Raw genomic sequence first — 24,494 nt, 5'->3', positions numbered from 1 at the left:
TCTTATAGACAAACATGCCTTGTCTGCACAGGGAACATACGTTTTGATTGACAGTTATTGTTTTGAGAGAGATGGGGGGGTTGCAGAGATGGATTCGTTGTATGTGCAAGAGGATGCTGTGTACATGCGTGTACTTGTAGATCGTGGATAGTGTAGCCCACTTATAGTCCGCTGGATCTGCTACAGCCACCACTGTGTAAGGAGGGTGAATCGGAAGCATGTGTCACAGCTACGTAGACAGCAACATGATCGCAGCATTCCCACCAGGTGGAGCTCTTGTCACCATAGGGTCAGATCAGAATTAGATCTTTGTATTCTATTGCTTGTCTTATTTGAAGGAGTCGCTCTCTATGGCCTGTCAGAAAGCAGAAATAGAACAGTTAAACACACACGCAGCAAAACTCCACAGAAATAGAAGCCAAGAGGTCAGAAGACAGAGATGGTTTTGGTCTTGTGTTTCACCACTTTTGATGACCCCAGGGCTATTTTTCCCTTCAATGAAGTTTTCTGAGACACACATGATTCATAAGATACAGGAAAACACATTGCTAAAACTTACGCCCTGTCATCAGTCTCCGAATTAGGTCTGATGACCAAATGAAAGGAAAACATCAGGGCCATCAGACATTATAGAACACAAAAACATAATGGTCTATGACTGTAAAAGGTGTTGTGAATTTAACATAAGGAGCTTCAACGTAAGTGTTACCCAATAGCTTTGTTGAGATTGTGTTATCATTTAGTCCCATCCTCTCTGCCAATAGCTGTGGTGCACCTAGTGCCATTTCCCAATGGTGGAATCCCCTAGTGGCCTGTCTAGACGGGATCCACAGAGAGATTGCACCACACTGCTACTGCAACAGCAAACATTGTACCCAGCTACAAAGTCTTGCACATGTATCCTACTGAGGTGCACAGAGTCTAATGGTGGAGATCAGTGTCTCAATGTCTTTTGTACCTGCCTGGGACAATTTACATTAAAACAAGCTCTTTACAGCATACAAAATCAGTGTCAGGGTTATCATTTTTGTGTTATATGAATGTCTATCTTTTTAATATTTATTTGAATGTAGATGGCCAAAGCCTTTGTTCGTGCACAGGCCACATACACTTTGATTGACAGTTATTGTTTTGAGTGAACAGTCATTTTTACCAGTCAGTAGCAACAAAGAATGGAAGGTGTTGAACACTTACGCAAATTAGTTTCACTTCATTTTATTAAAATAACATGAAATAAACAACATTCTCACGTTTACAATAAAAAATAAATGTACCTCCTTGAAAGAGACATGGCAGACTAATTGCAAATTAGATTTCAAATATTTTTTTAAAATATTAAAGACAATTGCCCAATATCCAGCTCATAATGGTTTACCCAAAGAGAAGGCTGATTAAAATGTGTGGGTAACTACTGATCAGAACACTCTGCAAAGCCATGAACCAATCACATGGACCATAGAAACATAGCATTTGCATTTGTTAAAACGTCCAAATAAAAATCAGTCATGCTTGACTGTCTGACAAGTTATAATTTTTTTCCAGAATTAAGGAAAACAATTATAAAAGCATGAAGATGAAGACATTGATAATAATTTCAAATCTCTATCTGATTTAAGACTATGTACAATCAAATACCTCTGCAAAACCAATAGATGGATCACACTGTTTTTGATAAGAATCATCCTAGAAGGTGGTTGGTCTAGGCTTCATCTCCTCTTCAGGCAGGTCAGCTTAGAGAATATCTTCTTCATAAGACACTAGGGCAGTCAGTCCTGTTAGACAGAAAGGTGTGCTTCACAGCTCAGATATAGAGAGCCTCTTATTTCACTCTCTCTCAGGCATTTCCTTCACTGTCTCTGCCTCTCTGTCCCCAGGTAGATGTGCTTTCTTTCACATATTTACATGTTCCACTAACTGCATTGCCACTCTGTCCATTGCACCAATTTTAGCAATGGAGAAAATTACAGTAGGCCTCTGATTAACCCTATAATTTGCATGAATTTCATTCACCATCAATCATCTTCTCCAACCCAATGGGTAGTCAATATTTTTCTCTTCTCTCCATACCAAAACAGTCACTGGAAAAACTCAGTCAGTGACTGAAATTCCATATTGATCCCATCCACCGTCACTGTCAGAGGATTCCTTTAAACCGCAGTCACTCGTCTTTTTCTACGCCATACAATGCCTTGCAAAAGTATTCATCACCGTGGCATTTTTCCTATTTTGTTGCATAATAACCTGTAATTTAAATAGATTTTTGGGGGATTTCATATAATGGAAATAAACAAAATAGTCCACATTTTGGTTAAGTGAAATGAAAAAAATTACTTGTTAAAAAAACTTTAAAAATTAAAATAAACTGGTGCAACCAATTACCTTCAGAAGTCACATAATTTGTTAAATAAAGTCCACCTGTGTGCACTCTAAGTGTCACATGATCTGTCACATGATGTCAGTATACATACACCTGTTCTGAAAGACCCCAGAATCTGCAAGCAACACCACTAAGCAAGCGGCACCATGAAGACCAAGGAGCTCTCCAAACAGGTCAAGGACAAAGTTGTGGAGAAGTACAGATTAGGGTTGGGTTATCAAAAAAATATCCGAAACTTTGAACATCCCGCAGAGCACCATTTAATCCATTATTAAAAAATTGAAAGAATATCGCACCACAACAAACCTTCCAAGAGAGGGCTGCCCACCAAAACTCAAGGACCAGACAAGGAGGGCATTAATCAGAGAGGCAACAAAGAGACCAAAGATAACACTGAATGAGCTACAAAGCTCCACAGAGGAGATTGGAGTATCTGTCCATAGGACCACTTTAAGCCATACACTCCACAGAGGTGGGCTTTACAGAAGAGTGGCCAGAAAAAAGCCATTGCTTAAAGATAAGCAAAAACGTTTGGTGGTCGCCAAAATGCATGTGGGAGACTCCCCAAACACATGGAAGAAGGTAATCTGGTCACATGAGACTAAAATGTAGCTTTTTGGCCATCAAGGAAAACGCTATGTCTGGCGCAAACCTAACACCTCTCATCACCCCGAGAATACCATCCTCACAGTGAAGCATGGTGATGGCAGTATCATGCTGTGGGGATGTTTTTCATCGGCAGGGACTGGGTCAGAATTGAAGGAATGATGGATGGCTCTAAATACAGGAAAATTCTTGAGGGAAACCTGTTTCAGTCTTCCAGAGATTTGAGACTGGGACAGAGGTTCACCTTCCAGCAGGACAATGACCCTAAGCATACTGCTAAAGCGACACCTGAGTGGTATAAGGGGAAACATTTTAATGTCTTGGACTGGTCAAAGCCCAGACCTCAATTCGATTGAGAATCTGTGGTATGACTTAAAGATTGCTGTACACCTGCGGAAACCATCCAAGCAAGAGCAGTTTTGCCTTGAAGAATAGGCAAAAATCCCAGTGGCGAGATGTGCCAAGCTTATAGAGACATACCCCAGGAGACTTGCAGCTGTAATTACTGAAAAGGTGGCTCTACAACGTATTGACTTGGGGGGGTGAATAGTTATGCACGCTCAAGTCTTCACTTTGTCTTATTTCTTGTTTGTTTCACAACAAAAAATATTTTGCATCTTCAAAGTGGTAGACATGTTGTGTAAATCAAATGATACAAACCCCCCAAAAATCTATTTAATTCCTGGTTGTAAGGCAACAAAATAGGAAAAATGACAAAGGGGGTGAATACTTTCATAAGGCACTGTAGATATTTGGTGTGTGTGTGTGTGTGTGTGTATGCTCATGCACAAATGTGTATGTTTTGGAACAGGAGCAGGTAGGAGGGACAGGTTGGGTATTGTAGTTCAGAACACAGGCAGTCTGCTATAGGTGGAAGTGAAGGCGTTAATATCCTCGGTGTGGGAGGCTCTGTGCATGGAGGGTTCTGAGGCACTGCGGTTGATCTTAGGCAGGGAGTGCTGGAGCAGCTCAATTGACGACAGGATCTGTAAGAGAGGGAGAGGAAAAGAGAGAAAGAAAGAGGAGTTAATTGGATGAGTACCGGGAAGCGCTCTCATCAAATTTGGAGGCCTTTGCTACAGTGTAATTTACATTCAACTCCAGAGACCTTTCAACCCACTTCAGCCAATAAAGGTGTCAAGATAATGTACTCATTAGCTAGTACCTGGGGGAACAGTGGCCTCTCGTCCTTGATTTTCTTGATGCAGTCGGCCACCAGCCTCTTCATGGCCTTAGGACAGCTCTTATAAAGCTTACTGAGATCTGGAGACAGGTACCCCCGGCCCACCATGAAGATGATCTGTAGAGGGAGAAAAAGGGTTAGAGGTCAGGGGTAAGGAATAGAGGTCTGAGACAGGTACCCCCGGCCCACCATGAAGATGATCTGACAAAGGAGACTTATTATTTTCTGTGGAGGTCACAACCAGTCACTAATAATACCTGTGAGACAGTCCTTATGACAGAACTTGACTATGGCCCTATCCTGCTAATTCCTGCTTACAAGCTAAAATTAAAGCAGGAAGCACCAGTGACTCGGTCTATAAAAAAGTGGTCAGATGAAGCAGATGCAAAACAGGACTGTTTTGCTATCACAGACTGGAACATGTTGAAGGATTCTTCCGATGGCATTGAGGAGTACACCACATCAGTCACTGGATTTATCAATAAGTGCATCGAGGACGTCGTCCCCACAGTGACTGTATGTACATACCCCAACCAGAAGCCATGGATTACAGGCAACATTCGCACTGAGCTAAAGGGTAGAGCTGCCGTTTTCAAGGTGCGGGACTCTAACACGGAAGCTTACAAGAAATCCCGCTATGCCCTGTGACGAACCATCAAACAGGCAAAGCGTCAATACAGGGCTAAGATCGAATCATACTACACCGGCTCCGACGCTCGTCTTATATGGCAGGGCTTGCAAAATTCTACAGACTACAAAGGGAAGCACAGCCGCGAGCTGCCCAGTGACACAAGCCTACCAGATGAGCTAAATCAGTTCTATGCTCGCTTCGAGGCAAGCAACACTGAGACATGCATGAGAGCATCAGCTGTTCCAGACGACTGTGTGATCATGCTCTCCGTAGCCGACGTGAGTAAGACCTTTAAACAGGTCAACATACACAAGGCTGCGGGGCCAGACGGATTACCAGGACGTGTGCTCTGAGCATGTGCTGACCAACTGGCAGATGTCTTCACTGACATTTTCAATTTCAACATGTCCCTGATTGAGTCTGTAATACAACATGTTTCAAGCAGACCACCATAGTCCCTGTGCACAAGAACACAAAGGCAACCTGCTTAAATGACTACAGACCCATAGCACTCACGTCCGTAGCCATGAAGTGCTTTGAAAGGTTGGTAATGGCTCACATCAACACCATTATCCCAGAAACCCTAGACCCACTCCAATTTGCATACCGCCCAAACAGATCCACAGATGATGCAATCTCTATTGCTCTCCACACAGCCCTTTCCACCTGGACAAAAGGAGCACTTATGTGAGAATGCTATTCATTGACTAGCGACTAGCTCAGCGTTCAACACCATAGTACTCTCAAAGCTCATCACTAAGCTAAGGATCCTGGGACTAAACACCTCCCTCTGCAACTGGATCCTGGACTTCCTGACGGACCGCCGCCAGGTGGTGAAGGTAGGTAGCAACAGATCTGCCACGCTGATCCTCAACACTGGAGCTCCCAGGGGTGTGTGCTCAGTCCCCTCCTGTACTCCCTGTTCACCCACGACTGCATGGCCATGCACGACTCCAACACAATCATTAAGTTTACTGACGACACAACAGTGGTAGGCCTGATCACCGACAACGACGAGACAGCCTATAGGGAGGAGGTCAGAGACCTGGCCGGGTGGTGCCAGAATAACAACCTATCCTTCAACGTAACCAAGACTAAGGAGATGATTGTGGACTACAGGAAAAGGAGGACCGAGCACGCCCCCATTCTCATCGACGGGGCTGTAGTGGAGCAGGTTGAGAGCTTCAAGTTCCTTGGTGTCCACATCACCAACAAACTAGCATGGTCCAAGCACACCAAGACACTTGTGAAGAGGGCACGACAAAGCCTATTCCCCCTCAGGAGATTGAAAAGATTTGGCATGGGTCCTGAGATACTCAAAATGTTCTACAGCTGCAACATCGAGAGCATTCTGACTGGTTGCATCACTGCATGGTACGGCAATTGCTCAGCCTCTGACCACAAGGCACTACTAGGGTAGTGTGTACGGCCCAGTACATCACTGGGGCTAAGCTGCCTGCCATCCAGGACCTCTACACCAGGCGGTGTCAGATGAAGTCCCTAAAAATGGTCAAAGACCCCCAGCCATAGACTGTTCTCTCTACTACCACATGGCAAGCGGTACCGGAGAGCCAAGTCTAGGACAAAAAGGCTTCTCAACAGTTTTTACCCCCAAGACATAAGACTGCTGAACAGGTAATCCAATGTCTACCTGGACTATTTGCATTGTGTGCCCCCCCAACCCCTCTTTTATGCTGCTGCTACTCTCTGTTTATCATATTGGCATAGTCACTTTAACTATACATTCATGTACATACTATCTCAATTGGGCAGACCAACTAGTGCTCCCGCACATTGGCTAACCGGGCCATCTGCATTGTATCCCGCCACCCACCACCCGCCAACCCCTCTTTTACGCTACTGCTACTCTCTGTTCATCATATATGCATAGCCACTTTACCCATTCTAAATGTACATTCTACCTCAATCAGCCTGACTAACCGGAGTCTGTATGTAGCCTCACTACTTTTATAGCCTCGCTAATGTATATAGCCCGTCTTTTTACTGTTGTTTTATTTCTTTACTTACCTATTGTTCACCTAATACCTTTTTTTGCACTATTGATTAGAGCCTGTAAGTAAGCATTTCACCTGTTGTATTCGGTGCATGTTACAAATAAACTGATTTGATTTGAGAGAGACAGAGAGAGAGAGAGAGAGAGAGAGAGAGAGAGAGAGAGAGAGAGAGAGAGAGAGAGAGACAGAGAGAGACAGAGAGAGAGAGAGACACAGAGAGAGAGACACAGAGAGAGAGAGGGAGAGAGAGAGAGAGAGAGAGAGAGAGAGAGAGAGAGAGAGAGAGAGAGAGAGACAGAGAGAGAGAGACAGAGAGAGAGAGAGAGAGAGAGAGGGAGAGAGAGAGACAGAGAGAGACACAGAGAGAGAGAGAGAGAGAGAGAGAGAGAGAGAGAGAGAGAGACAGAGATAGAGAGAGAGAGAGAGAGAGAGAGAGAGAGAGAGAGAGAGAGAGAGACAGAGAGAGACAGAGAGAGAGAGACAGAGAGACAGAGAGAGAGACAGAGAGAGACAGAGAGAGAGAGACAGAGAGACAGAGAGAGACAGAGAGAGAGACAGAGAGATAGATCAAAATAGATCAAAATAAGTACATTTATGCCCGTGGCTGAAACTGGGTCACACAATCTTAGTTAGACCGTATCTGTATCGTATCGCAACCCTTATCTGTCCCTAAATTTAGCACAACTGAAATAGAGACTACCATGGTTTTAGAGATGGCTGTGTGGCAGGCTGGGTTTACCTGGTCTCTGTTGGCTATCTGTGAGTATGGCAGCTCTCCCGTCATCAGCTCATGGAGGACAACACCGTAGGAGTACACGTCAGACTGGAAACTATAGGGCATGTTGTCCTGCATACGGATAACCTCAGGAGCCTGAGAACAGAGGATAGAATAACAGACACACTTGTTTAAATTGATTTCATTTTTAATTCCAGGAACCATAATGAGTACATCTCAAAGGCGTGGTTTCTAAGTTTCATTTTCAAAAGAGACAAGTCAAACGATTGCTGGAGTGCACGACCATCAAAACCAACACATTTTCCCAGATTAAGAAACTGCTCCCCTTAACCCAGGGGTGGGCAATTCCAGTCCTCGGGGGCCTGATTGGTGTCACAGTTTTGCCCCAGCCACAGCTAACACACCTAACTCCAATAATCACCTAATCATGATCTTTAGTTTAGAATGCAATTTGATTAATCAGCTGTGTTTGCTAGGGATGGGGGAAAAGTGTGACACCAATCAGGCCCCCGAGGACTGGAGTTGCCCACCCCTGCCTGAACCCCATCTCTCAGGCCCGATCTCAACAGCAACGAAAGTAAGGTACTTTTCTTCTAGCGTGACATTGACATTTTCCTCTTACTGACCATCCACAGTATGGACCCTGAGGGTTGCTCCACCTGGTGAGAACCACTCCACCTGGCCTTGACCGTGGCCAGACCAAAGTCTCCTATCTTCACCGTCAGGCCCTCATGTAGGAAGATATCTGTACCACTGTCAAGGAAGCAGAGCTGTGGCAGACTGCTGAATCTGTGAAAAATACTACGACTTTGAACTCATACATCATTTGTCTAATTTCAAGCCAACACTATTTTCTATTCAGTTGTCACAACAAAGTGACAGAGCTTAAAACAGTGAAGAAAAGGATACTGTTTGACTTCATGTCCCGGTGGATGATGTTTTTGGCGTGTAAATAGCTGAAAGAAAAATACAGTGAAAATGTGAATTTACGACATTTCAGTTGCATGTTAATAATAAACATAATATCCTTCTAAAGCTATCACCTTTTTATAGCGTCAATCTAAAGCTAACACCCTTGTAAACCTAGTATTCCTATAGAGCTATAAGTAGCACCAATCTACAGCTAAGCTTGTCCCTGCTGTGTGGACTCACTCCATGCCCTGAGCTGTCTGCCTGGCAATGTCTATAAGCTGGAACATCTGGAAGTTGGTCTCCTGGACGTGAAGGTGTTTGTAGAGGCTGCTGCCCTCACACCACTGGGTCACGATGGCCAGGTTGTCCTTCGTCATGTAGCCCATGAACAACAGGATGTTGACGTGCCGCGTTTTCCTGCGGCCAAAAAGAAGGAGAGAGACATACAGACAGCGAGAGAGGGAGGCAGAGCAAGAGTGAGAGGGCGATACAGGAAGAGGAAATCACAAAAACAAAGATGAGATAATGCTGCATGAAAATAATCTACCAACAATAAACACATACGGTCAATATATTGCTCTCTCTAAAGTGATGAATACAATAAGAATATCACTATAGGGCAACAGAAAGCCCAGTGGTTAGAGCGTTGGGCCAGTAACCGAAGGGTTGCTAGTCAAACAAGGTGAAAATTCTTGAGCAAGACACTTAACTCTATAGGGGTCGTTGTTAATAATGGCAGACCCAGGTCATGACCCCACACTCTCTGAGAGTGTTTCAGTGGGATTTGCGATATGCAAAGAACACATTTCCAATAAATACACACTTGTACATTTGTGCAATAGGACAAATATAAGCACCCACCAAATTAGTATTATTATAGTTCTCTCACTGCCCTCACCCTCTCTTACCTAAGGACAGCCACCTCGTTTCTGAAGGCCTGGAACTGCTCTGGCGTGGGGTCAATCACCTTTAGGATCTTCACCGCTACGTCACCTACAACAGACAAACAACGTGGCACAGAAACTGTCTACGCTGCTGTGTGACCATGTAGACTAGGCTCAGTACAAGTGTTCAAGTCAACTCATAGGCATGATTGGAAGATCCAGAACTCCTCACAAACCTTTGTAGACCTTCGCAACAGCATAACCAAGCATTACAAGCATTGTTTATCCAACAGGTGCAATCCAGAAGCGTGCTCACCGTGCCATTTCCCTTTGTATACCGTTCCGAAGGAGCCTGAGCCGATACAGGAGTGAAGAACCACTTCACTGGCCTCAATCTCCCAGTAATAACTGGAGTCCCGCTTGTCCCTCGGACGCTGCAGTGGGATAGTCAATATAAGGCCACATTCTCCATCTAAATTAGATCTTACGTACAATTCACTTATACAGTTATTCCTACACTCTTACAAAAAAAAGGTGCTATCTAGAACCTAAAAGGGTTCTTCGGCTGGCCCATAAGAGAACCCTTTGAAGAACGCTTTTTGGCTCCAGATACAACCATTCTGGGTTCCATGTCGAACCCTCTGTGGAAAGGGTTCTACATGGAACACAGAATGGTTCAACCTGGAACCAAAAAGTGTTATTCTATTGGGACGGCTGAATAACCCTTTTGAAACCCTTTTTTTTAAGAATGTAGGAATTAAAAGTACTATTGAGATGCTATTCATTCACACTCAGTGTACAAACTACAGGGGCTGTCTAACTTACTATTTTGTGTTTCTCCTGAGTGTTGAATGAAGGAGCCCTCTCTCGTCTGTCTGGAGCTGGGGTGTTAGACTGGGACTGGGACCAGCCTGTGGGACTCTGGCTGGGGGAACTCCCACCTAGGAAGGGAAGATGGACCAATGGTATTTAGAATGGCAGGTTATGACAGAAAGTGTTGTTGTGGGATGTTGTGCATGCTTCCATTAGCTTAGCAGAAACTGTGCCACTCATGTGGGGTAACCACCTTTTAAAATCTTACCTGAGTCATGATTACGCATTGCTTCATGATTACGCATTGCTTCCTAGGAAAACACAAAACAAAATATTCTTTCAGATTTTTACACATATCAAATGAACACAAGTCATTCAACAGTTTCCTCATTCAGTTAAAGAAACTATAAAAGCATGTGGATACTAGTCTGTTGAAAGGCATGTTATTTATCACACAACACTCTGACACTCTGCCTCCTAACCTTGTCTGGGCTCTCTGACGTCGCCTCAACAAAAGAGTCAGAGAAGTGAATAATACCTACTCTCCTCTTCAGCCAGAAACACCTGCACTATGAGCTAGGGGAGGTATTCAGACCATCTAGCTAGTCCCCATCAGGGCACAACACAGTGGGACAGGGAAGGAAAGGGAGATGAGGAGAGATAGAGTGCTACCCAGGTGTTACATTTTGTGGGCATATTAGATACAGCTATCAAGTTATCATTTTTCCAATTCCACGGGTATGGAAACTAATGACTCAGAAAGGAATACTGTAAAGTGCAGCGTATAAAAAGTGAAATGAAACAAAGAGAATAGAACACAATCAAGGAAATCATGCAAAGTAAATTGTAATCATGCTAGATGAATTACTTAGTAGAAACAGTAAGGGGGAGGGAGGGATGACAGAAGTTACGGAGAAGATGGTTGAGATTCTGAGCGTGTAAGAAGGGCCAGATCGGGCACGGAGGTTATTTTAGGATGGGCTGCCTGGACCTCCAGGAGTCCCCTGGGGACCCGCGTGGTGTGTTGTTACCTCCATCATGCTGCTGTCGACGGGCATGGTGGTGCTGACCATGTGGACGTTGGGCGTGGAGGTGGAGCGCTGCCTCTGGGACAGAGCGCCCCCCGTGGGTGGGTAAGGGGCCGTGTAGTTGAAGGCGTGAGGGGTAGAGCAACGGTGAAGAGAGCTGAGGGGTGAATACAGGGGCAACATCAGTCTTAGGAAAAGTAGGGACACTGAACACAACACATTAAGTGCATCAGTAAGATAGAATCATGGTCATGGTTTTGTCATGACAATTGTTTGGATAAAAAAAGCATCAAATATTATTACCATGATTGAATAATTACTATTTTTGTTTATCTTAGTCTGAGATACCATTGAGTGGCTCTTCTAATGCAAAAAATAATAATAATTCACACACAAGATAATTCTACAACTTCTTACAATCAATCTCACAGGGGTGTAGTGGATGGCAGCTTGTCAGTTTCATCTCTGCCATTATGTGACATTTTTCTCAGGCACACCTTAGAACACCCTCACTATGTGACATGGTTAGAAGGCAGTTTCTGTTTCAGGCAGTGACCGTTTGACACATCTCAAAATCTTTCCTCTACTTTCTTGATAGTTGAACAAACACAGTCCTGCACACATTGAGATTCTACTAAATTCAATAACAGGAAAATGTTCTAGGTATTAGGATTTCCATTCTACAAATACTACCCCATTCACTAGGGGAAGTATTTCAACCTCAGTTTTTGCCAAGAATTTGCTATGATGTTACGCTACAAAGCTCACCAGTCAAAGTTAGCACAAATCTTACCAAAACAATTCACATGGTACAGATGTGGGATCTAAATTTGAACAGTATTGTCGCAGTAAAAGAATCCTACAGCAACAGGATTTTAACTTTCACACTTTTCCGACAATGTAATGTTTAATCTGTAATTAGGCTATTATCTGGCCAAAATTGGGCTACATGAAAAGTGCAATTCTGCTAATATAACAGTTTGTTAGTGTGTGAGATTTACATATATTTCTGTGAATTTATGTAAATCTCGACACTCATCTGCATTTCCTGCAGTGCAAGAAAATTCTCAGCAACAACAGAGTAATCAAATTAAGATCCAATCTCAGAGTAGTACATATTTCACAATAACTTGGGAGGGTAAGGATATGGTTTTTAATTTCTTGCATGTGCCATGCTTTTCTAGGAGCCTATGCAACTCATGGTTGCTAGTTAGCCTTTCAGAATGGTGGTAGGTGACAATTCTCCTTGCACTCCCTTTAAAGTTCTTGTTGATTCAGTGATGCTTAGTGTGATTCTGGTCTTGGTTCACTGCTGACTGGAAAGTATATTGTACTGTACTGTCAGTTGCTGGTGAAAGTGGCACTCCATGCTAGTGACATACCATAACAACACTCATAATGTATTAGACCACACTTCTAACCCTGTAAAGCACTCTATGAGAACAAATCCCCCTTTTGGCCAAAACAGGACTTTGTTTCGAGGAGCATTTGAGATTGTTCTGCACCAAACAACTTGATACTGTGTGCGAGCTAATTTGGCAATGATCTGAGTGCTTTTAAACTGTAATAAATGCTTCTGAAACAACAGCCTCTTTTCACACCTCTGGTTACATCATAAAGCTAGAGACAAAAAACAGGCATTGATTCGGTTTGAGGCCTGGGTTAAGGTGCTTTACAACTTACAGCTGCATCAGCTGAGGGCCAGTCAAACATGGCAACCAAAGAACCCTTAACATTTGGCCACCATTACCTCTGAGAACCAAAGACTTAGTAAACCTTACTGTACTGTAGTTAAATCAATTACAACCACACGCAACCCTTAGCCGTCATTAAATGGTAAGTCAAGAGGAAGACTTTGGCTGTACTTCTGTAGTTATTTGATTGCTGATGTTCTGTTGCTGCCTGGAGATAGCCTTGCTCACAGTACCAGGGTGAAAGAGGTCCATGGGACCAGTATCACCCATGGGTCGGAAGTGATAGGTCAGAGTTCAAGAGCAGGAGGGGTGGCTTTACCTGCTGGGGAGTCGGGACAGCGATTCTCTCATTCGCCGAGAAGTAAGAGGAGGAAGAGATGGACCCCCACTTTCACCTGGTGTCGGGAACAACCTAGAGAGAGAGAGAGAGTTTCAAGCTTTATTAGTCATATGTACAGGATACACATGGTATACACTGTCCAACGAAATGCTTACTTGCAGGATCCTTCTCAACAATCCAACATAAATCTACAAATGCATCTCTTCATGGCCAGTGATAGCCATCTACAAATGTATCTCTTCATGGCCAGTGACAGCCATCTACAAATGTATCTCTTCGTGGCCAGTGATAGCCATCTACAAATGTATCTCTTCATGGCCAGTGATAGCCATCTACAAATGTATCTCTTCATGGCCAGTGATAGCCATCTACAAATGTGTCTCTTCATGGCCAGTGATAGCGATCTACAAATGTATCTCTTTGTGGCCAGTGATAGCCATCTACAAATGTATCTCTTCACGGCCAGTGATAGCCATCTACAAATGTATCTCTTCATGGCCAGTGACAGCCATCTACAAATGTATCTCTTCACGGTTAGTGATAGCCATCTACAAATGTATCTCTTCATGGCCAGTGACAGCCATCTACAAATGTATCTCTTCGTGGCCAGTGATAGCCATCTACAAATGTATCTCTTCATGGCCAGTGATAGCCATCTACAAATGTATCTCTTCATGGCCAGTGATAGCCATCTACAAATGTATCTCTTCATGGCCAGTGATAGCCATCTACAAATGTATCTCTTCATGGCCAGTGATAGCCATCTACAAATGTATCTCTTCATGGCCAGTGATAGCGATCTACAAATGTATCTCTTCATGGCCAGTGATAGCAATCTACAAATGTATCTCTTCATGGCCAGAGATAGCATCTACAAATGTATCTCTTCATGGCCAGTGATAGCCATCGACAAATGTATCTCTTCATGGCCAGTGATAGTGATCTACAAATGTATATCTTCATGGCTAATGATAGCCATCTACAAATGTATCTCTTCACATCCAGTGATAGCCATCTACAAATGTATCTCTTCGTGGCCAGTGATAGCCATCTACAAATGTGTCTCTTCATGGCCAGTGATAGCCATCTACAAATGTATCTCTTCATGGCCAGTGATAGCCATCTACAAATGTATCTCTTCATGGCCAGTGATAGCCATCTACAAATGTATCTCTTCACATCCAGTGATAGCCATCTACAAATGTATCTCTTCATGGCCAGTGATAGCCATCTACAAATGTATCTCTTCATGGCCAGTGATAGCCATCTACAAATGTATCTCTTCATGGCCAGTGATAGCCATCTACAAATGTATCTCTTCATGGCCAGTGATAGCCATCTACAAATGTATCTCTTCATGGCCAGTGATAGCCATCTACAAATGTATCTCTTCATGGCCAGTGATAGCCATCTACAAATGTATCTCTTCATGGCCAGTGATAGCCATCTACAAATGCTTATTGTTGAAATATGGAGAACTAAAGCCTGCATGCAAAACAATTCTCTATGTAAATATCTATCTTCAATGCAGACTGTGAGAGCACCACTATCATTTTTCTTACTTAGCTCTTTTGTTAGTATGTTCCTTATTTGATTTATTCACCCATTGCTGTATACTTGTACTGTTAATATTTATATTGTTTGTAAGTGTTCTTGCTATTCAATATAAACAGTTAGGTGTTAGCAGCCATTTTGATTTGCTCTGCACAGAAGAGGAGAGGAGTCTTACAGGAGCTGTCTGATGTTGCTCCAATCCACACACATCGTGGGCACTTTGGTGCTGCAATGCTCATGGAATTTGTAGCCGCATGTTTGGCAACGGAAACCATTCAAAAGGAACTTCTGGCATATATCGCAGAAGGCCAACTTCAGAAATGTTTTCCGAACCTGAAAGTTAAAGAGGAAAATTAAGTATTTCATTATTTTACAGCCGATGCTAACGGCCTGGGTAAACAGTGTAAAATCCTTTATGGGGGGGCAAGATATTAAATTGACATTTAAATTACTAAAACCAAATCGAAACTGTATAGAAATGTATAGTCCCTACATTTATAGTTGAAGTCGGAAGTTTAAATACACTTAGGTTGAAGTCATTAAAACTAGTTTTTCAACCACTCCACAAATTTCTTGTTAACAAACTATAGTTTTGGCAAGTCGGTTAGGACATCTACTGTGTGCATGACACATGTCATTTTTCCAACAATTGATGAAACAGATTATTTCACTTACAATTTACTTGCTTTAGAAGCTTCTGGTAGGCTAATTTACATCATTTGAGTCAATTGGAGGTGTATCTCTGGATGTATTTCAAGGCCTACCTTCAAACTCAGTGCCTCTACTTGACATCATGGGAAAATCAAAAGAAATCAGCCAAGACCTCAGGAAAAAAATTGTAGACCTCCACAAGTCTGGTTCATCCTTGGGAGCAATTTCCAAACGCCTCAAGGTACAACGTTCATCTGTACAAACAATAGTACGCAAGTAAAAACACTCCTAGAGATTAAAGTACTTTGGTGCAAAAAGTGCAAATCAATCCCAGAACAGCAAAAGACCCTGTGAAGATGCTGGAGGAAACAGGTACAAAAGTATCTATATCCACAGTAAAATGACCTATATCGACATAACCTGAAAGGCCGCTTAGAAAGGAAGAAGCCACTGCTCCAAAACTGCCATAAAAAAGCCAGACTACGGTTTGCAACTGCACATAGGGAGAAAAATCGTACTTTTGAGAAATGTCCTCTGGTCTGATGAAACAAAAATAGAACTGTTCGGCCATAATGACCATGGTTATGTTTTGAGGAAAAGGGGAAGGCTTGCAAGCTGAAGAACGCCATCCCAACCGTGAAGCACGGGTGTGGCAGCATCATGTTGTGGGGGTGCTTTGCTGCAGGAGGGACTGCTGCTCTTCACAAAATAGATGGCATCATTAGGATGGAAAAGTATGTGGATATATTGAATCAACATCTCAAGACATCAGCCAGGAAGTTAAAGCTTGTTCACAAAAGGGTCTTCCAAATGGACAATGACCCCAAGCATACTTCCAAAGTTGTGGCGAAATGGCTTAAGGACAACAAAGTCAAGGTATTCGAGAGGCCATCACAAAGCCCTGACCTCAATCCTATAGAAAGTTTGTGGGCAGAACTGAAAAAGCGTGTGCGAGCAAGGAGGCCTACAAACCTGACTCAGTTACACCAGCTCTGTCAGGAGGAATGAGCCAAAATTCACCCAACTTATTGTGGGAAGCTTGTGGAAGGCTACCCAAAACATTTGAGCCAAGTTAAACAATTTAAAGGCAATGCTACCAAATACTAATTGAGTGTATGTAAACTTCTGACCCACTGAGAATGTGATGAAAGAAATAAAAGCTGAAATCATTCTCTCTTTTAACTAGGATTAAATGTCAGGAATTGTGGAAAAACTGAGTTTATAAATGTATTTGGCTAAGGTGTATGTACATTTCCGACTTCAAATGTATAGTCTTTTCACTCTATCAAAATGAAAGCTAGACAGTCAGGGAGCATCAACAATACAAAAGCGATGGATAGAGGACTATTTTGTGCAAATGTGTACAACAAGGAAATATAATACATTTTAAAAGCGGCCCTTCGGACCTCGGTTAAGACCGAATGCAGCCCGCGGGGTAAAATGAATTTGAAACCCCTGCTTTATGGGCTACTTACAAAGTTGTGCGTCGTCAAGGGGACATGATCTAAGACTTTCACCAGCAGTTCTTCCCCAATTAGTGAGGTAGAGTCGGTATTCCAATCCATACGTGACTTTTTACTGTTAGAAAAGGAACATGACACATTAAGTAAAGTAACAAATACTAGAGAGCAGACTGACACAACCAACCTTTACAAGAAAAGGTTATTCAACATCTCTTAGCCTGAAAGGTTGTATAGCTGCAGAATTATTTTTTTTGCAAAAAATAAAACACTTTCTTTACAGCATCATATGGGCCTACCTCAAGGTAGAAGTTGCCCCTAACCACAGATCTAGGATCAGCTTGTCCCACTCCCAATCCTAGCTTTTAAACTTAGGTGGGTGAAATAATACCTCACCCTGTATCAGTGGTTAGGGATCATTTCACCTACACTGCAGAGATCCAGTGACACCCCTCTGTTCCCCAGTGCCCAGAGCATACCTCCTCTGTCCTGGGTGCAGTCTGAAGACAGCACAGCACTCCGGTTGCAGGCCCCGCACCTTCAGCGCTTTGATCAGGCAGCTGTGCAGGGTCATACCTGGCCTCACATTCACCTGAGGGACCACAACTAAAACACTCAACAACAACTACAACAACAATACTTACTGGGACCAGTGAAAACACAAGCATGTGCATAATATATTATCTTTTGGGATAATGGGATGATTTGGAATAATGGTGTGCCCTTTGGTCTGTGTATGATGATGACAATCAATTTAGGTAGCAATTTTCCACTAACAGACTGCCACACTGCACTTAGGTGACTCAGTTAATTAAGCCCCCACTCAAACAACATTAGCACAGCAGTGTGTTGTTGTTTCCATAATCCCACTCACTCACCGTCCCCTAAACTACTGTATTTCATTGCTTCCATTTTATTAGTGTCCTTGGGTGTTTTGAAAGGCTCTTCAAATGAAATGTATGATTAGTAATGTACTATTATTATTATTGTTCTAATGGACTCACCACTGTGCGCTGCTGGTTGGGGAGGTAGACGCGGATGGTGCTGCTGGTCTTGGAGTCGGGGATCTTACTGTCGTCGGAGGAGCGGCGCTGGGAGGGGAAGCCCTGCACCATGGTCGGGGAAAGGCAAGGGCCCTCGAACACAGAGTCCTTCATCCCAAAGCCGTTGCTCAGGGTCTTCCATGCTCCCTGGAGGTGCTCCATCAGCAAACACTGGTGCTCTCAGCGCTCTGGGGACATAGTGGGAGTCAAAGTATTGGGTTGAAATTCATCATATAATTATGTTTACGCAGTGTCTGTCTTCATTCCCTCACAACTCCCAATACATTGCATATTCTGAAAAGTAGCTGAGAAAACTAGAACGGAGTCTACCTGGTAGTAGTAGTGGTAGTAGCTAGTAGGATTTGACAGTCCTCCAAAACATTCTGTGATTTTATTGGTCCTATTAGGGCTGTGGCGGTCATGCCATTTTGTCAGCCGGTGACTGTCAAGCAAATGACTGCCGGTCTCACGGTAATTGACCGTTAATTTACATAAAAACATTTGGCATCTCCTGGCGTCCACACATAGCCTACAAGCCCCTGATGCAGGCCTTTGGAACATTTTAAAAAGTCTAATAAATCAATTTAATGTAGCCTACACCATCACAATAAATATCCTAGGTATTCCTTAAAGAGGTATTACCAAAACATATAGGTCTATGAGCTTGTCTACATGAGGTGTGCGACTATGATTTGAAAAATTCACAAAAAAAGCCATGAGCTGTTTCTGCCCATACTGCATACAAGCTGGGGATCATTCACAAGTGATAATATACACTCCATCTCATTTCAAAATCATGGGCATTAATATGGAGTTGTTCCCCCCTTTGCTGCTATCACAGCCTCCCCTCCTCTGGGAAGGCCCTTCCACGAGATGTTGGAACATTGCTGCAGGGACTTGCTTCCATTCAGTCACAAGAGCATTAGTGAGGTTGGGCACTGATATTGGGCGATTAGGCCTGGCTCACAGCCGGCATTCCAATTTATTCCAAAGATTTTTGATGGGGCTGAGGTCAGGGCTCTGTGCGGGCCAGTCAAGTTCTTCCACACCAATCTCGACAAACCATTTCTGTATGGACCTCGCTTTGTGCACTGGGGCATTGTCATGCTGAAAAAGGTAAAGGGCCTTCCCACATTTACATTTACATTTAAGTCATTTAGCAGACGCTCTTATCCAGAGCGACTTACGTTGGAAGCACAGAATCGTCGAGAATGTAATTGTAAGCTGTAGCATTACAAATTTCCTTCACTGGAACTAAGGGGCCTAGCCCGAACCATGAAAAACAGCCCCAGACCATTAATCCTTCTCCACCAAACATTATAGTTGGCACTATGCATTCGGGCATTTAGCGTTCTCCTGGCATACACCAAACCCAGATTTGTCTGTCGGACTGCCAGATGGTGAAGTGTGATTCCTCACTCCAGAGAACGCGTTCCCACTGCTCCTGAGTCCAACGGTGGCGAGCTTTACACCAATCCAGCCAACTCTTGGCATTGCGCATGGTCATCTTAGACTTGTGTGGCTGCTCGGCCATGGAAACTCATTTTTTGAAGCTCCTGACGAAAAGTTATTGCCCTGACGTTGCTTCCATAGGCAGTTTGGTACTAAGTTTGGTACGAGTGAGTGTTGCAACCGGGAATAGATGATTTTTACGTTACGCGCTTCAGCACTTGCCGGTCCTATTCTGTGAGATTGTGTGGCCTACCACTTTGTGGCCGAGCCGTTGTTGCTCCTAGACGTTTCCACTTCACAATAACAGAAATTACAGTTGACCGGGGCAGCTCAAGCAGGGAAGAAATTTAACGAACTGACTTGTTGGAAAGGTTGCATCCTATGACAGTGCCATGTTGAAAGTCACTGAGCTTTTCAGTGAGGCCATTCTACTGTCAATGTTTGTCCACGCCGATTGCATGGCTGTGTGCTCGATTTTATACACCAGTCAGTAACGGTGTGGCTGAAATAGCCGAATCCACTAGCTTGAAGGGGTGTTGACATACTTTTGTATATACAGTTGATGTCGGAAGTTTACATACACCTTAGCCAACTACATTTAAACTCAGTTTTTCACAATTCCTGACATTTAATCTAAATAAAAATTCCCTGTCTTAGGTCAGTTAAAATCATCTCTTTATTTTAAAAATGTGAAATGTCAGAATAATAGTAGAGAGAATGATTTATTTCAGCTTTTATTTCTTTCATCACATTCCCAGTGGGTCAGAAGTTTACATACACTCAATTAGTATTTGGCAGCATTGCATTAAAATTGTTTAAGTTGGGTCAAATGTTTCGGGGTAGCCTTCCACAAGCTTCCCGTAATAAGTTGGGTGAATTTTGGCCCATTCCTCCTGACAAAACTGGTGAAACTGAGTCAAGTTTGTAGGCCTCCTTGCTCACACACACTTTTTCAGTTCTGCCCACAAATGTTCTGTGAGATGATCTATGATGTCAGGGCTTTGTGATGACCACTCGAATACTTTGTTGTCCTTAAGTCATTTTGCCACAATTTTGGAAGTATGCTTGGGGTCATTGTCCATTTGGAACCAAGCTTTAACTTCCTGACTGATGTCTTAAGATGTTGCTTCAACATATCCACATAATTTTCCATCCTCATGTAGCCATCTATTTTGTGAAGTGCACCAGTCCCTCCTGCAGCAAAGCTGCCACCCCCGTGCTTTACGGTTGGGATGGTGTTCTTCGGTTTGCAAGCCTTCCCCCTTTTCCCTCTGAACATAACGATGGTCATTATGGCCAAATAGTTATATTTTTGTTTCATCAGACCAGAGGACATTTCTCCAAAAAGTACAATCTTTGTCCCCATGTGCAGTTGCAAACCATAGTCTGTCTTTTTTATGGCTGGTTTTGGAGCAGTGGCTTCTTCCTTGCTGAGTTGCCTTTCAGGTTATGTTGATATAGGACTCATTTTACTGTGGATATAGATAATTTTGTACCTGTTTCCTCCAGCATCTTCACAATGTCCTTTTTTTGTTGATCTAGGATTGATTTGCATTTTTCGCACCAAAGCACGTTCATCTCTAGGAGACAGAACGTGCCTCCTTCCTGAGCGGTATGATGGCTGCGTGGTCCCATGGTGTTTATACTTGCGTACTATTGTTTGTACAGTACCTTCAGGTGTTTGGAAATTGCTCCCAAGGATGAACCAGACTTGTTGAGGTATACAATTTTATTTCTGAGTTCTTGGCTGATTTCTGTTGATTTTCCCTTGATGTCAAGCAAAGAGGCACTGAGTTTGAAGGTAGGCCTTGAAATACATCCACAGGTACACCTCCAATTGACTCAAATTATGTCAATTAGCCTATCAGAAGCTTCTAACGCCATGACATATTTTTCCAAGCTGTTTAAAGGCACAGTCAACTTATTGTATGTAAACTTCTGACTCACTGGAATTGTGATACAGTGAATTATAAGTGAAATAATCTGTCTGTAAACAATTGTTGGAAAAATGACTTGTGTCATGCACAAAGTAGATGTTCTAACCGACTTGCCAAAACTATAGTTTATTAACAAGAAATTTGTGGAGTGGTTGAAAAACGAGTTTTAAGGACTCCAACCTAAGTGTATATGAACTTCTGACTTCAACTGTATCGTGTGTCTGTGACCAACAGATGCATATTTGTTTTCCCAGTCACGAAATCCATTGATTAGGGCCTAATGGATGTATTTCAATTCACTGATTTCCTTATATGAACTGTAACTCAGTAAAATCTTTGAAACTGCTGCATGTTGTATTTATAGTTTTGTTCAGTGTAGTACCATTGGTAATATATGATTTATAGTGTATGGTTACATTTAAAAACCTAACCTTTGGAATGACTTCAATGGCAACAGTGAATCTATTAAGAGATCTCTCAATAATCATTCTCATGACAGCACATTGGTAGTAGTCAGTGACAAATATTAAACATTGATGAGAGTAAAAATGGATAAAAGTAGCTGTAGAAAAGGTCAATTCTCAGTAGGAGGTGCTGCCCAGCCTATTGTTTCTTCTTCTTCTGATAGTGGATATAACGTTGAAGATCTGACGTTGTTTCAAAGGTACAAATCCAACATATGTTATACAAGGCTTGCCTATGTTGAAAATTGGTTACCATGATGGCATAATACTGTGGTTAAAATGTCACCATCAAAACACTTTTTGCAAATGCAGTGTATTGTCCACATAGATTCTACGTCAAAATACCTTGACAAATTATGTCGAAACAAGTTGATTCAACCAGTTTGTGCCCAGTGGGTTATAACTACATATTCCATCTTTCAAAAAAAGTAGAGATGACAAATGCCAACGTGTTATAGAATGAGAATTGAATGTGTTATATGCAATGCATTTACATTCGACAAAATAAGTAAATATATTTGTTCAGGAGAATAGTGGTAGAAATGGCTGAACACAGTCCTCTAATTTACAAGTTTAGAGTCTATTTTCAACTTTTCCTCTAAACATAGATTGAAATAGCATAAACAATGCCACGCTGTCTAAAATATGACAGTAGCCTATCTAGGGCCCTTTTCCGTACGATCCACACTTCTTCATCAACCGAAACTTTAGACAGATCTATCACCATTTTCCTATCACATTAAAATACACATATTTGTTCTACTGACTCCAACAAGACTGAAAGTGATCTGACTAGTGATAAAGACGACAGCTGCAATCCAATTTTGTGCAGAATTAATGGCACTGCCAGAGCAAACTCACCAACACAAGCTAGAAAACTTCAGCTCCGCCATAACTTGAGCAAAATGTGGAGTCGATGACATCGTCATATTTGCAACGCATTCAGAAAGAAAAAAAGTAGCGGGTTATGATCAATCCAAAATGTTTAGCCCGGAAAGAAAGTAACAATGTATCGAAGTATCAAACCATGAAATAATAACCCACATGAAAGGAACTCAACCAACTCATAAATCCAACTCAACCAACTCCTAAAAAGATCTTTAGCCTTCCTTTCATTACTTACCCTGGGTGAGAGAAAAAAATACAAGCCTACGAGTCCAACAGACACCTTCCCAAAGTCACATGTGAATGACACTATGCAACCGCCCGCTTCTATTTGCCTGATGCTAAATTAAAACTTTAAAAAGTGGTTGTAGTTATGTTGTTCACATACCAATCAATATTTACGGCGATAAAAGAGTTTGAGTTCATGTCGTGCGCCTGCCTGACGCCAGTGACTGAAACAGGACCCCACAGTCATAACAAGAATTTCAGCTATACAATTTACTGCGCAAAAATGAGGACACAAATTTAAGTCAGCCAACCCACTCTGACACTATGATATTTACTTTTTATGTGAATAACTAGTGAAAAGTAAACAAAGTCCAAAAAGTGGAGGTGTAGGTTAATAGAAAACAACCACACTTATGTTATTAATGAACTTTGAATGTGTGATGGAGGTTGGGCACTGACAAACAGCACACAAATTAGACTAGATTTAGCCTAGCTATAGGCATTCAGGATGATTAAAATGTGTTGAGATTGCAATAGGCAGACTTTACACTAAAATATGTAATTGTATCAAAACTTAAAAACATTGCTCAATTGCTAAATCTGTGAATCTGTGCAATATATGGTGAATCAGCATAAAATGCAGCCAATTATATTATTTTATATTTTTTGTAGACTATATGCTTATATTCAGTTGCAGAAGGAGAAATCCATCAAAAGAATAGAAAGCACACCATCATCTGGTAAAAAGAAGGCACTACCCATAGCCTAGTTCTTTTCAGGCCTGTCTATTAGATTTTTGACAAGAGATTTTAAAATCTTGGTTACTTGATATAGATTAAACCTGCTTGTTGACTTGAAATATATAAAACCTGCAAATCTTTTGAAATTAAATGTACTGCATCTATCTTATTTGAGACATGCTGTACTCATCATGAATTTTTTATTTTTTTTAACCTTTATTTAACCAGGCAAGTCAGTTAAGAACATATTCTTATTTTCAATGATGGCCTGGGAACAGTGGGTTAACTGTTCAGGGGCAGAACGACAGATTTGTCAGCTCGGGGGTTTGAACTCGCAACCTTCCGGTTACTAGTCCAACGCTCTAACCACTACGCTACGCTGCCACCCCATGAAATAGAGTCCTTTCTCATAGCAAAGAACAAGCTTAAAAGTGTTTGCTCTTAAATGGAGCAATAGGATCTTAGGGTCCTATCTTACCTTCAAACCTTCTACTCACCATGTGTTCAAGATCAGGTCCCCAGCCAATGGTCCCCTGAGGTAGATTACAACATCAAAGAGCCCAGAGTTCTATTGTGGAGAAAGATCAGAGCTTTGGTGATGTGGCTCTCCTCACCAGCACAGACCAGCAGCCTGCTCTCCTTAATGCTATGAGCACACATTGAATGTACAGGCAGATGACATCCTTATAAAAAAATGTATATAATCATCCTAATTTTATAGTTGCATATCATATCCTCTCTCTCCTGTCAAATGCTCACCATTTTCTGATCATATATTTGATTTAATCTCTATTCCAGCAACTACCTAATTCATATCCTGACAGCAACAAATACCAGGAAATACCAATGCAAGCACTTTGT

General features: G+C 42.3%; 1 protein-coding gene across 4 annotated transcripts; it reads right to left on the bottom strand.

Annotated features, from left to right (window-relative positions):
- Nucleotides 1-1,199: 1,199 nt before the first annotated feature.
- LOC118359627 (RAF proto-oncogene serine/threonine-protein kinase) lies at nucleotides 1,200-24,467 on the bottom strand. 4 transcript variants are annotated; one of them, XM_035738191.2, is made up of 18 exons: nucleotides 24,393-24,467; nucleotides 24,131-24,201; nucleotides 17,889-18,115; nucleotides 17,364-17,476; nucleotides 16,900-17,002; nucleotides 14,949-15,106; nucleotides 13,199-13,291; nucleotides 11,189-11,342; nucleotides 10,426-10,468; nucleotides 10,170-10,285; nucleotides 9,661-9,778; nucleotides 9,369-9,453; nucleotides 8,701-8,877; nucleotides 8,458-8,504; nucleotides 8,175-8,293; nucleotides 7,552-7,683; nucleotides 4,149-4,283; nucleotides 1,200-3,969 (listed from the first exon to the last, which is right to left on the bottom strand). In XM_035738191.2, exons 3-18 carry the CDS (start codon nucleotides 18,087-18,089, stop codon nucleotides 3,829-3,831), a joined length of 1,935 nt encoding a protein of 644 aa, XP_035594084.1. In that variant the 5' UTR covers nucleotides 18,090-18,115; nucleotides 24,131-24,201; nucleotides 24,393-24,467; the 3' UTR covers nucleotides 1,200-3,828. The 4 variants fall into 4 exon arrangements, with proteins under 4 accessions (XP_035594084.1, XP_035594083.1, XP_035594085.1 ...); XM_035738190.2 differs by lacking the exons at nucleotides 24,131-24,201; nucleotides 24,393-24,467 and adding exons at nucleotides 22,642-22,675; nucleotides 22,904-23,043; XM_035738192.2 differs by lacking the exons at nucleotides 24,131-24,201; nucleotides 24,393-24,467 and adding an exon at nucleotides 23,054-23,140.
- Between the last annotated feature and the right edge of the window lie 27 nt (nucleotides 24,468-24,494).

Source organism: Oncorhynchus keta, chromosome 27 (assembly GCF_023373465.1).
Source record: "Oncorhynchus keta strain PuntledgeMale-10-30-2019 chromosome 27, Oket_V2, whole genome shotgun sequence".
Classification (NCBI taxonomy): domain Eukaryota; kingdom Metazoa; phylum Chordata; class Actinopteri; order Salmoniformes; family Salmonidae; genus Oncorhynchus; species Oncorhynchus keta.
This window is presented reverse-complemented; position numbering and strand designations above follow the sequence as displayed.